Source organism: Sminthopsis crassicaudata, chromosome 1, assembly GCF_048593235.1.
Source record: "Sminthopsis crassicaudata isolate SCR6 chromosome 1, ASM4859323v1, whole genome shotgun sequence".
NCBI lineage: Eukaryota > Metazoa > Chordata > Mammalia > Dasyuromorphia > Dasyuridae > Sminthopsis > Sminthopsis crassicaudata.
The window spans coordinates 475,772,554-475,789,944 of record NC_133617.1 but is presented as its reverse complement, the minus strand read 5'-3'; the positions used below and the strand labels follow the sequence as shown (position 1 = coordinate 475,789,944).

Below are 17,391 nucleotides of genomic sequence, written 5' to 3'. Positions count from 1 at the left end.
AGAGGGATTTTATGAGGCTGAGGCAAGAGAGTATGCCTTCCAGACATGGAAAAAGCCAATACAAATATTTGGAGATGGGAGATAGAATATCAAGTTTTTTGGGACAGAAAGAGGATCAGCTTTTCTAGTATCAAAAATGCAGGAGGGGGAGCAGTAACAAGTTCCATTTATTCACTGTCCATTTTCAAAAGGAATAAAGGACTTCAAATATTTAACTTGTCCTAAAACTATATACTTCATGGTTATGGGGGATCTAGTGTTTCAATGTTTGATGAACAAATCAACACTCTTCTTAATTTTGTAGACTTGTTTTATATCCATTACCTTGTGGCTTCAGCTTGGTTTTCTGAAAACCTAAAATGATCCTCCAGATATATTTCCATTTAAACATTAGATTATCCTGCCAGATATATTTGCACTTGAATAGATTATCTTTCATATAAATTTACCTTAATTTGTTCATCTTTCCTTACATCCTTTTCTTCTTGCTTCTTTTTTTCTTCTTCCCTTCTTCATTTTCTTCCTTTCCATTTCATAGCATTCTCCCTTAATTTTGTTCCTTTCTTTCTTTTATTTTTCTTCCTTCCTTAGGCAGTTAGTTGGTTCAATAGACAGAACCCTGGATCTATAGTTGGAAAGACCTGAGTTCCAACCTAGCCTCCGATACTTATTTTATATCTGTCTGCCTGGATTTCATCTGTAAAACTGGTATAACAATAGCCCGGAGCCCCAGAGTTGTAGTGAGGATGGAATGAAATATTTGTGAAGTACTTTGCAAACCTTAAAGTGTCAGAACTATTTTTATTGTTGAGGACACTGAAGAGTGAATTCATGCTTCAGGCAGAGAAAAGGGTTGTTTGAGATCCTTTCAAGTAAAACATTGTAAAATTCTCTAGTTCTGCAATTGATAAGTAACCCACAGAAGCATTCCAGCTACACATCTGCCATATTTTTATTGTACTTGTACCACGTTGCAAACAATTCCACAAAAAAAAAAAAAAAAAAAAAAAAAAAAAATGCTGTGAAAGTAAGCCTATGGCTGCAGACTGCAGATTTACTCATATATGTATATATTTACACCAAACTATCAAAAGCAAAGTCAGGACAGTAGCGGTTTCCCTTCGCCCATCTAGAAAGGTCAGGATTGCTACTTAGAGATGGATAAATAGAACAACTCATCATTTTACATCACTTTGTAAAAACCAACATTCAAGTATTTTCTGAAAATGAACAATTATTGAAATTCCATTTGGATTAACCACTGAGCTTTCAGTTTTCCTCTCAGTTCTTTAAGCGCTGAGGCCCAACCCCCCTGCCCACCCCAAACTTTTAGTTTTGGGTCAGGTCTAGCACAGGACAGCAAGTGATGGATTAACATAATTGACCAAGCAGATGTCACCTGGATTAAACGGTAAGGTATCAGATGATGTTGCCTCTCCTCTGTGAAACTTGGTAGGTAGATCTGTGGTTCTCACACACACACACACACACACACACACACACACACACACACACACATATATATGTGTGTGTACATACACATGTACACACACATATAGATACCATATGCAAATACAAAATATCAAAGGCCTCCTTTCCATACAAAAAAAAAAAAAAAAAAAAAAAAAAAAAAAAAAAAAAAAAAGACAGCACGCAGTTGCCACCAATCCATTTCATCTGTCAGTGATCATAATATTTTTCCAACACTTTCATATTGTTTCGGGGAACTACTTATAAGCATTGCATTAGACTTAGTTCATAATTATCTAATCTTTCTCAGAATGTCTTTACCTACTTTGGGAACAATTATATCTCAATTCTGAATTCACTGAATTCACAAAGTGGCGTACACATAGTCTCTTGCAAGACTTTTTTTCTTCTTTTCCTTCTTTCACTCGTAAAAACAGAAACGCTGCTTTAATTTTACTACCTCTTGGTTGTGATCGTGTTGGCAGTGTCAAAGTCATTTTCAACCACGCTGTTATAACCATCTTTTTCTATACAGTCCCTAACAGCCTGGAGAACAATCCGTAGCCGTCTATCCAGGGCCTCTAAATGTAACTGGTAGAGAATGGGAGCGATTTTGTCTTTGAGCAAAGATTCTTCCATCAAGTCGCTCAGCTTGTATTCTTCCTTAGCAAGCAATTGTAGTCGCAGGTAGGTGGACTTCCTTATTCTGGAAAAGAAAGAGTAAAGAAAAAAAAACCTCAACTCCTGATTTCTGGCAGACCAGAACAAAAAATAGATATACTTTACTGGCTCTTGGGAACTCATAGTGGGATAAGATCATAAGGGGAAGAGACAGCACAAAGGTAGTCTATGAATAACAAATCCCCATGTATTCCTATTCTAACTATTCAAAGTAATAATTACGTAAAATATTGTATTTGGCTCCAGTCCAATGGAAATATACAGTACAAATTCAAATAAATTTAAAAATACTTAATGGGATTCATTACTTGCATTCATCAGGATCTAAGCAGTAATATATGGTAACTAAGTGGCACACTGGATAGAGGAATGGGCTTTGGAGTCAGGAGGATCTGAGTTCAAATTTGAGGTCAGACACTGACTTGCTATGTAATTCTGGGCAAGTCACCTAACCCTGTTTGCCTCAGTTTCCTCATATGTAAAATGAGCAAGAGAAGGAAATGACAAATTAGTCTGGTATTTTTGTAAAGAAAATCCCAAGGGATCATAAAGATATGTATGAAATGACTCAACAACAACAACAACAAAACCTGTAATATATTTGACTGGCAATCTAGGTAAGCTAGGGTGGGTGACCAGAATTTTGCTCCACAACAGGACACTTAAAAAGTTCTAGGAGCAGTACCGAGCTCTCCTTGGGAGCATTTCCCCCTTGTCTCCCCTGCTCTGCCCTTCCAGTGGGCAGGGGGAGAAGGCATGCTTTCTCTCCCCCTTGTCTGGTTTCAGTGATGTCAGAAAACATATTTTCTTCTTTCTTTCTTTCTCCCCTACTGCCCACTGCCCAACCCTATCCTCAGGACCTTTCTCTTCCTTTGACAATTTAGAATCATTATCATGTTTGGGGACATACTGGCTTTCCCCTATGACTACACCTCTGTGGAACAAATCATCTCCTCCAACCCTTGCTGCCCACCTCCAGGTATAGAAATAGTAGCTTCTACTCGGCACTACATCCTTCAAGGACTCCATCCCTCACCTCTTGTGTGACCCAGGCCAAGCTGTTTTATTAGTTGTTCTAATAATTAGTTGTTCACAGTTCTGCCATCTGTATGGTTCAGATTCGTGGTGTGGTGGAAAGTGGATTAAGATCCTGGGGATGCGGGCTGAAGTCTTGGCTTTCCTGCTAATTACCTACATGATCGTGGGTAAACCACTTTATTTCTATAGAGCAAAGTCTGTTCATCTGAATACTGTACAGGGACTATGAAAACAATGAGCCTGGAGTCTCAGGGTCTTGGATTTAGATACAGTCTCCTTTACTTCCTAATTTTATTGCCATTGGATAAATAGCTTCATCTCTCTTTGGACCTCAGTGTCCCTCTCTGCAAACTGAGGAGGTTGGAAACAGATGGCCTTAAAAGTTTCTGGCTCTGATCTATGATCTTCTGGTGCAATCTTATGAAAACATTGACTGGTCTAAGTCAATGGTTCTTAAAATCTGCTCTGGGAAACGTGGGGCTAAAACAATTTTCATAATGATACTGACATTTTAATTTTAATTTATAATATAGTAAGAAGTGACAAACACAAACAAAAACTCTTTATGGGGAAAAGAAAATAACTTTAAGAGTGAAAAAGAGTGCTGAGACCAGAAAGTTTTGAGAGTTTCTGGCCTACGTGATTTCTGTTATCTTCTATCTAGCTGTGACATTCTGTGTTTGTCCAATCACGGAGATATTATGTGGAAGTGGACTAAAGTCAAGTGGGCTATGGTTCTCCTCCCCCAACTTCTGAAATTCTACTACTAGTGACTTATTCCTTTGTATTGATGTTCTACTTTTCTTTCCCTAGCAGTCCTATGAATCACCTGAGAAGACTAACATGGCAGTTTTCTAACACTACAATGTCAATTAGTTAACATTGTTGTTGCTGTTCAGTCTGACTCTTTGTGACCTGAAGATATTTATATATATATATATATACACACACACACACACACACAAATAAACATATAAACACATACATGCATATATATACATACATATATGCTTATATATGTACATAGTACATATACACAAATAAAAATACTTTTAAAGTCTTCACTTTAATCATTTTCAGTTGTGCCCAACGTTTCGTGACCCCATTTGGGATTATGTTGGCAAAGATAATGGAATGGTTTGTCATTTCCTTCTCCATTTCATTTATATATGATGAAACTGAGACAGAGTGAAGTGATTTGCCCAGGATCACACAGGAAGTGTCTGAGGCTCCAGAGGTCTATCTGCTTACTGTCCACCAATGAGTTAACACTAGAGTATAAATGAGCTTCTCCTTCCCAGGGGGAAAGACCAAAATAATTTAAAAGCCCCGGGGCATAGAAATGTTGGTAGGGGGGGGGGAACAGGAAGAAGAGCTTTAAAGACTAATTCTAATTGCACCTCAAATTTATTTCCTAGTCCTGGGTGTCAATATAACATTAGCCACATTTTAGCTGTTTGAGAAGGAAGGTACCCAATTTTCCACCTTATTTTTGCCAGTCAGGAAGGCATTTCTGAACATTTACCCATAAAGAGTACAATAATGGGAACCACTCACCACAGTTTTATGATGGTGGAGCACTTTACATACATTATCTTATTTGATCTGCATAACAATGCAGTGAAGTTTATAGCACCAAAATCACCATTTTATAAAGTGGAGAGAGTTTAAGGATGTTTCCCAAGGTCACATAGCCAGAAAGAGGCATAGTCTGGCCTCATACTCACTGACTCCTCATCCAGTATTCTTTTGACTATACTCCTTCTACCTCTGGAAAGTCTGAGATGGCATTTCTCACACTCTAATCAAAGCTACCATAATCTTAGCTAACTCTTGCAGGGGCAATTTTTCACTCAAGGACCCTGTATTTGTATGGAGGACAACAATACTGTGAGAATAGACTATCCTGCATCAGCTATGTGTGATTTCTTATTGAATTTACCTTGTATTAACTTGGCATTTACAAGTATATACTTGTGTGTGCAAAATGCTGTTTCCCCCAAGAGAAAATAAGCTCTTTGAGGGCAGGCACTAATTTCATTTTTTGCCTTTATTATCTCCAGCACTCGATTGTTGATTGAATGATAATGGTAAATAATTTTAGATGTAGTGATAGCACCTGGGTTTAATTCCTGTATAACATCAAACAAATTACTTCCCCTTCTATGCATCTCATTTTCTTCCCCAAGAAAGTGGGAGTTGGATTAGATGATCTGTTAATTCTCTTCTAGCTCTAGATTCTATGAAGGCAGTATAGCATAGCAGAAAGAACAATAGGTAAATCTGGAGTCATGACTTGAAAATATAAATTGTAATTCTATTACCAAATACATCCTCTATTTAAGGCTCCATTTTCTCATCTGTAAAATGAAAGGGTTGGGTTGGATCTCTTAGGGTTCCTCTTTCAACTCTCAGTTTATGGTTCTAGGAACTTATAAAATGGGGGCAGTGAGCTATGTCACTGGGCCTCTACTATAATCTCCAAGCAAATGATATAGAATCTGAAAGTGAACTTACTGCCACTACCCACCCTCACTAGAATCCTAAATCCCCATCCCCTTATATGTTCTTTAGAAAAGAGTTCAGTGTTGATAGGAACACTTTTTGTGCTAGCAAAACAAAACACAAAACATGAAACCTAGGAACAAAGCAAGTGCCCATGGGTTAGTAAAGGGCTGAATGACCAGTGGCACTATGTATAAATAAAATATTAGTATAGTTTTTAAAAAGAACTCAAGATAGCTTGGAAAAACTTGTATAAACTGTATAAATAAGTAAAAAGAGAAGAGACAATTGAACATATATAATGATTATAATAAATGAAGGCAATTCTAAAATGCAGGCAGCTGATTTCATATTTTAGTGCAGCAGACAACAGATATGATATAGGAAGAAGATAAACCACATGTCCTTGAAGATAACTAGGTGTTATAAGATTTACAGCATCGCTCTTGGGAATTTGATAACCTACTATTGAGTTTGATACCTGCTTCAGATACTTCCTAACTTTATGACCCCTGGCAAATTATCTAAACTCTCATGAGCTTCAATTCTTTCATCTGTAAAATGGGAATAATAATTAACAGCCCCTAATACTGAGTTGTGGTGATTAAATGAAATAATATATGGAAAGTACTTTGTAAACTTCAATGTTATATACATGTTTATTATTGTAATTATTGTTATTACGCCTCTTCTCTCAAAGAACTCTTAGCTGAGGAAAATAAGGGATATTTGATTATATCTATGTTATCTGGGAATATCAGTTTATTTTTTTTAAGTGAATTAAAGGAAAACCTTTTCTACAGAATTATTTCCCAATGGGTCTTCATAGAACTGCTCTGATTACTTAGAACTCATTGTTTACTAATGAAATATAATTTCATCTTTGATGTGGGAGATATTTGGATGGGTTGATGAGTGGGAGACAAGGAAGTCTAGGGGTAGGCATGAATCTCTGTAGAAATGTGATTTTTCACAACCATCCCAATGAAAACTTGGCTTCTTTTCAACTGGTTTTAAAGCTGCTTTAAAAAGGGGATAGTTTTAAATGGGTCACCTTGAAGAGCTTATTACCATTCCCAGCCAAAAGACTATCCAGGCATTCAGCTGCCTTCTTGGTCTCCTTACCTAGGAGAAAGATCACTTGGGAGATGAATGGCTCTGTTCCCAATATTTCAGAATTCAGGAGATGGGATTTTTAGTCCCAGCTCTAATACTAACTTATTGTGAGAACTTGGGCAATTAATCAAGCAGTCAAGTGACAAACATTTGTAAAGCAACTTTTATATGTCATACACTCATGCTAGCACCAATACAGACAATAAAATAATTCCTATTCTTTCTGGAATGATTTTTTCCCATATATGTGTATATATACATACATACATATATATATATATATATATATATATATATATATATATATATAAATTGGATTATACAATCTCTTAGGTCCCCTCTAGTTTTAAAATTCAATGATTCTGACTAAACCACTTATTTTGAAAATAACTAATGAATAACTAGAATTTTAAAAATAAGCAGCTACTTGCATTCTAATGTTATTTTTCTCAAAATGATATATTATTGTAATCAAATGTAAGCTGATACAGTACCACTCACATCATGTCTCTCTTTTCTTGTGATCAGAGTAGCTAGTTGGAATAATTATAGTTGGGCATGAAAGGGTATAGCATTGCAGAGGACAGCCCCAAAGTGAGTACAGTAGAATCAGAAAGGTGTCAGTTATCCCTTATAAAGTCTGATCCACATTAATTGTTGGTGGAGTTGTGAACTGATCCAACCATTCTGAAGAGCAATTTGCAATTATGCCCAAAGGCTATCAAACTGTACATACCCTTTGGTCCAGCAGTGTCTCTACTGGGCTTATATCCCCAAAAGATCATTAAAAAGGGGAAAGGATCCACATGTATACAAATGTTTGTGGAAGCCTTCAGGAAACTGAGTGGATGCCCATCAATTGGAGAATGACTGAACAAATTGTGGTATATGAATATTATGGAATATTATTGTTCTGTAAGAAATGACTAACAGGATGATTTCAGAGAGACTGGGAGAGACTCACATGAACTGATGCTAAGTGAAGTGAGAGGAACCAAGAGAATGAACATTGTACACAACAACAAGAAGATTATACGATTATCAACTCTAATGGACTTGTCTCTTTTCAACAATGAGGTGATTCAGGCCAATTCCAGTACACATATGATGGAAAGTTATCTGCACCCAGGGAGAGGACTGTGGGGACTGAAGGTGGATCACAACATAGTATTTTCACCTTCTTTGTTATTGTTTGCTTGCTTGTTTTTTTTCTCATTTTTTCTCCTTTTATCTGATTTTTCTTGTGCAGCATTGTAATTGTGGAAATATGTTTAGAAAAATTGCATGTTTAACTTACATTGGATTGCTTGATGTTTAGGGGAGGAGGATGGGAGGAAGGGAGGGAGAAAATTTTGAAACACAGGCTTTTGCAAGGGTGAATATTGAAAATTATCTTTGCATATACTTGGAAAAATAAAAAGCTATTATTATTTAAAAAAAAAAAAGAAAGAAAGAAAGAAACAAGTCTGATCCTCATTTCCCATGGGAACTAATAAGGAGAATGAACTCAGGGAGAGGAAAATAACAACAATGGGAGCCTATATGTAGTTATGCTATATGTAGTAATATTAATACATAGATGGCTACGAAGTTCAAGAGGCATTGGGACACTAGATGTTGAGGAAAGGACATATACCTTTCTCAGGGAGCAAGCATGCTTCCCCACCAAATGCTGGTGACATGGGCAAAGCTACATTTGCCTTGGACTAGTTACAGCTCTACTTATCATGCAAGAGTTGGAAAAACAGCTGATTTAATTTCAAACATCATATTTTCAGGACTTTTTGTAATAATAATGATAAAAGAGTTCATTAATAACTGGGACTAACCACAAAAGAACTCACCTGCAGCATTGATTTAAAGGCACCAAAATGGAGAGCTCATCATGAGAGTATTTTCCAAACCTATTTGAAACAAGAAATACATTATATATATATATAGTCACATTGGGAGTCACAGAATGTCAAGTATGCATCTATGTGTGTTCTGTAAAACACATAGGCGTAAGAGAAGCCTGTCATTATGCTGGAGCTGGCTGGAGTTGACTAGACCAGAAAAAAGAAGGCACAGATGAATGAACAGAGAGAGTTGTCGGGTAAAGATGGAAATTCAGGGAGATACGAACTGTCAAATAGTTTATTGTGTAGTATAATTACACTAATGGCTCATTTAGCCACTTTCAACATGGAATGGGGTGTTCTACATAAATGAATTTTCCAGATAACTGGAGCTTTCAGTTTCATATATCCAATTATTTCCTATTTTACCCATTTTGGTGGGAAATCTTTATGAAACAGTTGGTACCACAGTTCCTTGGATCTTAAACAGAGCTTAATGAACATAACAATGTTTTAAGGGAATAAGGCACCTAGGTAGTGCTGGACCTGAAGCATGGAAGACCTGAATTCAAACCTTATTCAGACATTACTATGTGTGATTTTACACAAGTTAATTAACTTCTGCCTGCCTCAGTTTCTTCATCTGCAAAATGGGGATACCTTCCAGGTTTGTTGTGAGGAACAAATGAGATAATATTTGTAAAGTACTTATTAACACAGTTGCCTGGCACATAGTAAAGTGCTTAATAAATTTTTGTTCCCTAACCTTTATTGATGACTGAGGGTTATCAATATAAATGCAATCCAGAGATGCTCACAGAGACTACTGGTAATAACAGTGATAAAAATAGTTACCATTTATATAATCTTTTAAAATTTGCAAAGTACTTTACAGATATCAGCTCATTTGATATTAAGGCAAATAAGATAGTTTGACCCTATTCTAAATGACCAGACTGTGGGTGAGCTACGAATCCTTCCATCTTCTTTCTATTATCAGATGTCATTTCTATCTTTGAATTTTCAAAAGGTAATTTATTTTACCTTTAATAATGTTTAAAATCTCCCCTCCCCCCAATTTTACATGTAATTCTAAGTCAAAGGGCCTGAATGGCTTGGTACTTCTATTAAAAAGTCAGGTGCATAGATACTGTAACAGATTTCTCTCCATTCTTATTTATTTTCTTTTTCTTTTTTTTTTGTTCCAGTATGTAAATTTGATTTCCTCTTTAATAAATCTCATTATTTTTAAGAAGACTCTTTTTGCTTATTTCCACTTTCCGGAAGGCTATCAAATGTTTGAAGTTTTGGGAATATGGAAATACAGCTAAATGGAGATGTTACAATGCTATTGCTTTATCTAGAAGAACAAAGAACCTTACCCTCTTCCATTGTCTAAGTGAATAATAAATGTTTCATTGCCAAACTTTTCAAAGGTCTCATAATGATGTCGATCCATGTTTCCTGTGAAGGGAACCAGAAAGAACTTTGAATCTTGGAAATTGAAAATTCAAGGATGTAAAATAGAGATATTAGCTCCTTGCACAGAGCAGAGTATTTCTTACTCCCCTTATATATAATTTCTAACCCCTAACAACTAAAATAAAAATAGTAAATCTTAGGTGCCTGCTCAAACTATTAGACCTATTTCACAGAAATAACAAGCTGCAGTATTATGCTTTGGGATTTTTAACAATACATCTGTATTAATATTTGATGGTTTTAATCTATTTTGTTACTTATGTAGATTTGCCTTCCGTAAAAAATAGGCTCATATATTCATGCTGTGTATCAAAAATTGCTTGGTTACACATGGTCCTTTTAATAATTCAAATTCTTTTTATAGTTAATTTAATAGGATCAGACACATACCCATTAAGAAATCAAAAATGGTCATGTCCATTATATCCAAAATGCGGTTGCTATTGTATGGTGGTGTCTGTTTCACCTCTTCACAGTAATCAGGGTCCACTTCCCATCTGAAAGGAACAACTGGCATGAAGGCAATTCTCATCTTAATAATGAACCAATTTATTTTAAGGACAATTGAAGACACAATGAATCAGCTTTAAGGAGCTCCTTCTTGAGAGAAGACAAAAATGGAGAAATGACTTCAAATTGCAGTAGACAATATTATGTGTTAAACCTAAGTAAAAAAAATGTCTTTCTGTCTTTAAGAACAGCAGTTACTGCCTGACAAACCCAGGTATTATACGAATACAATCACAAAACACTTTTCAAAGAAATAATACAGATTAAACAAAATTGAAGAAATATTAATTGCTCATGGGTAGGTTGAACCAATAATATAATAAAAATGACAATTCTACCTGTTAGTTTACTTATTCAGTGGCATATCAATCAAACTGTCAAAAAATTATTGTGTAGAGCTAGAAAAAATATTAAGAAAATTCATATGGAAGGACAAAAAGTGAAGAATATCAACAGACTTAATGAAAAAATGTGAAGAAAGGCTGAGAAACAGTTTCATATTCCAAGCTGTATTACAAAGTGATAATCATTAAAATAATATAGTACGGGCTAAAAAATAAAAATGGGGGATCAATGGAATAGCTTAAGTATCTAATACATACTAGTTAATGACTACAGATACAAGAACTCATCATTCAACAAAAATTGCTGGATAAACTAAAAGGCAGTTTGGCAGAAACTAAGCATAGACCAACATCTCATACTATATGCCAAGAGAGATACCAAGAGAGGGTCAAAATGAATAAATGACTTAGACATAAATGATAATATCATAGGTAAATTAGGAAAGCATGGAAAAGGGTACCAGTCAGAGATATTGATAATAGAAAAATTTATGACTAAACAAGAAGAGATAGAAGGCTAAAATGAAGGTAAAATGAAATTTTGGATTAAAAATTAAATTTTAATGAAATTAAAAAGGCTTTTACATAGACAAAACAAGTGTAGCCAAAATTAGAAGGAAAACAAAAAAGTGGGGATTGGGGGGAGGAGGAAATTACAGTAAATTTCTCTGATAAAGGTCTCAAGTTTCAAATATATAGGGAACTGAGCTAAATTTCTTTATTTGGTTAGTTTTCCAATTACATGTAAAGATGGTTTTTAACATTAATTTTTCTAATAATTTGAATTCTCTTCAGAAAGACAATAAGCAATATGATATACATGTACAATTGTTTTAAAAATATTTTCATATTAACCATGTTATGAAATAAAAATCAGAACAAAAAGGCAAAACTATGGGAAAGAAAAAGCAAACGAACAAAAAAAGTAAAAATAGTATGCTTCAAGCCTCATTCAATCTTCATAATTCTCTCTTTGCATGTAGATGGCACTTTCCATCCAAAGTCTATTGGAATTGTTTTGGATCACTTCATTTTGGAGAAGAGCTAAGTTCATCATAGTTGATCATCACATAATCTTGCTGTTTCTGTATAATGTTTTTCTGATTCTGCTCACTTCACTCAGCATTATGTATGTTCATATAAGTCTTTCCAAGTTTTTCTGAAATAGCCTGTTCATCATTTCTTATAGAATAATAATATTCCATTCCATTCATATATTATAACTTATTCAGCTATTCCTCAATTGATGGGCATCCACTCTATTTCCAATTGTTTGCCATTAGAAAAAGAGCTGCTATAAACATTTTTTGTACATATGGATCCTTTCTCCTCTCTTATGGTCTCTTTGGAATACAGACCCACTGAGCCAAATTTATTAAAATGAGAGCCATTCCCTAATGGTCAAAGGATATGAGTAAGTGGTTTTCAGAAGAAGAAACAGTTATCAACAGTCACATGAAAAAAAATGATCTAAATCACTATTGATTACGGAAAAGAAAATGAAAACAATTCTGAGATACCATCTCATACCTATCAGATTGGTTAACATGATACAAAGGAAAAATGACAAATGTTGGAGGGGATATAGAAAAACTGGTATGAGCATTCACTATGATAGAATTATGAACTAGAATACAATAATTCTGAAGAACAATTTGGAATTACAAACTATGCAGACTCTTGACCCAGTAATATACCACTGCTATGTATGTATCTCAAAAAGATAAAAAAAAAAGGGGGGGAGGGAAGGACTCAGGTCTTTTTGTGGTGGTAAAGAATTAGCAATTGAGGGGACATCTATCAATTATAGAATGACTTAATAAGTTGTGGTATATCACTGTGATGGAATAATATTGTGCTATAAGAATAAGGGGAGATGGTTTCAGAAAAATCTGTAAAGACTTGCATGAATTAATATAAAGTGAAGTGAGCAGAATCAGAAGAACACTGTATATAGTAATATATATAAAGTGAAGTGAGCAGAATCAGAAGAACACTGTATTTTGTTTGTGGATTTTTTGTTTTGTTTTGTTTTTGTTTTTTGCAACATGGCTAGTGTGGAAATATATCTTGAATGTCTTCACATGTATAACTGATAATCAAATTGCTGGCATTCTCAAGGAGGGAGTGAGAAATTTTGCAACTCAAATTTTAAAAAAAGATTGTTAATTTTTTTTACATGTAATTGAAAAATAAATAAAATTATTTTTTAAAAAGAATATTAATCACTAAGATAAATTGTCAAAAAAAAAGCAGTGTGATAAGTTTCTTGTGAATAGGGAAGGTGCCATTTTTCAAGAATGGTTTAGGTAACATTTCTTACTAAGTTGGACCACTGAAGTTAAGAGGATAGACAAAATCACTTCTAGATATTCGTTAGTCATATTGAAGGAGATACTCATCCAAATTCAAGACTCTTAGGAATGTGCCATGATTCTTTTCCCTAATTCTCCTTTTTGGGCTCTGAGAACCATTTTCTCTATGCAGTTCTTTAGTTCTCAGTTATATGAATAATGTACTCTTAGGGAACCTAGCTTGTGTCAAAGCCACACATGCACACACTGCTCAAAAGTACTATCTATTCCATGGACTTAAAGCAGTAACAGCATCTACAGGTGGGCTCTGGACAATGAGTAGAAAATTTCAATAAGAGGCGTATTTGGTGCCCAGTTTTGCAGAAAAAAAGTCAGCTACCTGGGAGATCTTGCTAAACAGGGGACAGAGAGAGCCTTAAGAGGAAGTGCATATCTCCCTCACTGGGCTATTTCCTTTTGTCTGAAATTCTACCATTACTAACTATTTCCTTATTTACAACTATTTTTCTCTGAGGATTCTTAATCCAAGCACTCCAGGGAAGGCTAACATATTATCTAGTTGGCACCCAAGTGTGAATTGATTACTTCTCTCTCTCTCTCTCTCTCTCTCTCTCTCTCTCTCTCTCTCTCTCTCTCTCTCTCTCTCTCTCTCTCTCTCTCTCTCTCTCTTTAACAGTGAAAAGAGTAACAGAATATGTGGAGAGCTACTTATTTCTGTATTGACAGGAGAAGGGGTGTTGTGTATGTCTGGTAGGATACAGTGTTGAAGTTAAAGTGACAGGAGGTGGGATGGAGAGGGGATGGATTCAGAAAACAAAGGTGAGAAGTACTGAACACAATCCCACCAACTTCCAAGGTTTCTATTGGGAGGAAAGGTGCAAAAAAGGCTTTTCTCCTTTTTATTCCCCAAAGGGACCTTCTTAGGCCGAAAGCATCTCTTTTATTTAATTATAAATACTATTATAAAAGTCTCCATATAGAAAAGTTTTGATGCTCCAGTTGAAGCTCATTTATATTAAGCAATATTCTAAATAGAACTTCATTAAATTGTATTGTAATAATTTTTAAAATAAATTACCCAGGCCTAGCTTGAAGCTTGCCTCTGTATCATCATTTATTAAACAAGTATAAATATAGTATAGGTGAAAAAGTTCACAATTAATGTGTTTATTATCAATACCTACTAACTTGCAAAATTAGTGGGTGAATTACAACTAACTCTTATCTATGTAGCAAATAAAATAGGTTAATGGATCCAGAATAGAACAAGATATTAAAAGTTAACAAATCCAACTCTTTAATTTGACCACTGTGGAAACTGAGGCCTAGGAATGTTAAGTGACTTGTTTTCTATAGTAAAATGGGCAAGAGGCTGAATGAAAATTCCACCATCCCATCCTGGGTGATTCAACTCCAGATTTAGTTCTCTTTTTAATGCAATGGGCAACCACACTAGCTTCCATGGCTTCTGCTAAGTCACCTAATTTCCCTGGCTATCAATTTTCATTTTCATAACATGAAAGTGCACTTGGTGATCTCTAAGGTTCCTTGAAGCTCTGGAGCAAGGATTTTTAACCTGGGGTTAAAGTATTTAATATTCTGATTAACTATATTTCAATATAATTGGTTTCCTTTGTGAGTTTATATGTTTTGTTTTATGCATTTAAAAACATTTTTATGAAAAGGGGTCCATGAGTTTTACTAGATTCCCAATAGCACAAAAAGGTTAATGAGGCTCTGCTCTAAATATATGATCCTAAATCATCATCTAACCAGTATTTTAAACTTCATTTTAAAAACCAAGAAAGGAGAAGGGAGAGAAGAAGAATTACAGTGGGACATGAGTCTTTTATACCTTTCCAGGAGTCAAGTCCCTAGCTTTGGGTACCTCCCTGTCTGAGATGAAAGCTGTTTTCTGCTTTCTATCTCCCAACAGTTGCTGGCACAAGGGAATGACTCACTCTGCTTTTTTACGTTTGTGGTACGACCGTCTCCATGGATTTCGCCATGTTTTCCTCTTTGCCAGGGACAGGTCGGGCAGGAAGGCTGCAAGAGATCCTTCTATTTGATCGGGCTTCCCACACAGAGCATGTTCTGTAGAGCAGTAATATGAGCACTCCCCGTAGAAACAGATGTTGTTGGCTGATGGAAAAAGAGACAACCCGCTAATTTAAAAAGAATCCACAAAAATAAACATACATAAAAAAAAAAAAAAACAAATAAGAAAACCATTCAATAACTTTCTACTGAGAAACAGCAGGGTATAGTGGAAAGAATGCAAGACTTAGAATTTGGGGAGCTCTAGGCTTAAATACTACCTTCGACATTTATTAGTTGTGTGACTACAGGTGAGTTGCTTAATATACTGAATCTTGGTTTCTTTGCCTATGAAATGGGCATAATAATACATGTAGTATCCACTCCACAGGGCTGTTGTTGGGATCAAATGAGTAAATCAGAACCTCTTTCAAGTCTTAAAAAAAAAAAAAAAAAGATTACATAAAAAAGTCTCAAAAGTCACGGTGAGATTTGAAGCTTTTAAAGCAATTAAACTGCACTGAGACTTTTGGGATACCTTGTATGAATGCCAGTTTTTATTATAATTCAGGTAAGAGGAGAATTAAATTGATGCCAAAAAAATCACCTCATTCTTTTCATTGAACTTTCATGAAGCCTGAGCAATGACCACACATTCTCCTCATCTTTTCTTGGAACTTTGGAATTTCCCAGTACTGAGCTCCAAGAATGCAATATACATAATTCTATGGAAATTTAAGTTTATATATAAACCAATTCTCTAAGAATCACAGAAAGTTTCAGAGTTAAAGGGAACTTTGGATACAATCTAATCTGATCTTACTTTATAGATTGAGCAACTAGAGCCCAGGAAGGTGAGGTCACTTGTTCAAAATCACACATCTAGTTATTAGCAGATCTGGACTATAACCCAGGCCTGTTGGCTTCCAGTTCATTCTTTTTATGACTAAATCACAATATTTTATAAAAACATGTCAAATATACCAATGAGCAAATTCTTCTCAGGACAAGTCTATACACACCAGCTATTCTGGTTATTTAGATCAAAACCTTGTAAGGCCATGCATGAGCTTCATTTGCCTAGATAATTCCAATGTGTCCATTCAACTCTTTAGTTGGTGTTACATTAATTTTCTTTTCTTTTCTTTTTTTGGAAGGCAATTGGAGTTAAATGACAAGCCCAGGGTCATATAGTTAGTAAGTGTCTGAGGTCAGATTTGAACTTAGGTTCTCCTGACTTCAGAGCTGGGACTCTATCTACTGAGTCACCTTGCTGTTCCTTAATTCTGTATGAATAAAGAATTCTTAGGTAGATGATTTATCTGGATTGCTAAAGGGTCTCTTATTGGCCTGGCAGCAGGAATGACTATCTTTCCTCAAGCATCTGACACAATTGAATTTAGACTTGATTGCATTTTATGTCTCCCTTTGAAAAAAGCTGGCTCAGAGAACCTCTATTCCTACTCATTTCATTTCTTCCCAAATCAGTAAAACAAGCAAAAAAAAAAAGGTGCAACAAATGTGTCTCCCTTTCCACCCACATCTCACAAATTGAGCTCTAAGTTCCAGTCAAATTGGACAACTAGCTGTTCCCCACATGAAAAAATTCATCTTCTGCCTTTTGCATGTGACTGCTATGGACTTCAACTTCATTCTTCCTTCAAAGCTCAGGTTAGGGGTCACCTCCTCCATGAGCTATCTCTAATTTTCCCAGTTGTTGAGCTTTAGAGCTTCCCCCTCCCTAATTCTCCTTGAAATAAACTTGTATATCTTTTCTATCATTCACCTCATAGTACGAGGACCAGATTTTGTCATTTTAATCTTTGAATTCTTACCTAGCATGGTGTCTTATACATGGTAGTCGAATAACTATTTCTTAAATTGTTGAAAGTGTAGAATGCATTTGGAGGGGCAACTAGATAGTACAATGGATAAACTTGGCCCTGAAGTCAGGAGAAGATGAGTTCAAATCTGGTATCAGAAACTTAATACTTATTAATTGTGTGACCCCAATTGCCTTGCAAAAAAAAAAAAAAAAAAAAAAAAAGCACTTGG

At 35.3% G+C, this 17,391-nt stretch overlaps 1 protein-coding gene across 1 annotated transcript in view; it reads right to left on the bottom strand.

Annotated features, from left to right (window-relative positions):
- Positions 1 to 927: 927 nt before the first annotated feature.
- Positions 928 to 17,391, bottom strand: part of FAM20C (FAM20C golgi associated secretory pathway kinase) — a 147,911-nt gene continuing 131,447 nt past the window's right edge. Inside the window, exons 6-10 of the mRNA XM_074281085.1 lie at positions 15,261 to 15,441; positions 10,521 to 10,627; positions 10,031 to 10,112; positions 8,655 to 8,714; positions 928 to 2,176 (exon numbers count right to left, since the gene is read on the bottom strand). Coding sequence (XP_074137186.1) covers positions 1,927 to 2,176; positions 8,655 to 8,714; positions 10,031 to 10,112; positions 10,521 to 10,627; positions 15,261 to 15,441 — 680 coding nt within the window. The 3' untranslated portion in view covers positions 928 to 1,926. The remainder of the gene's footprint in view (positions 2,177 to 8,654; positions 8,715 to 10,030; positions 10,113 to 10,520; positions 10,628 to 15,260; positions 15,442 to 17,391) is intronic.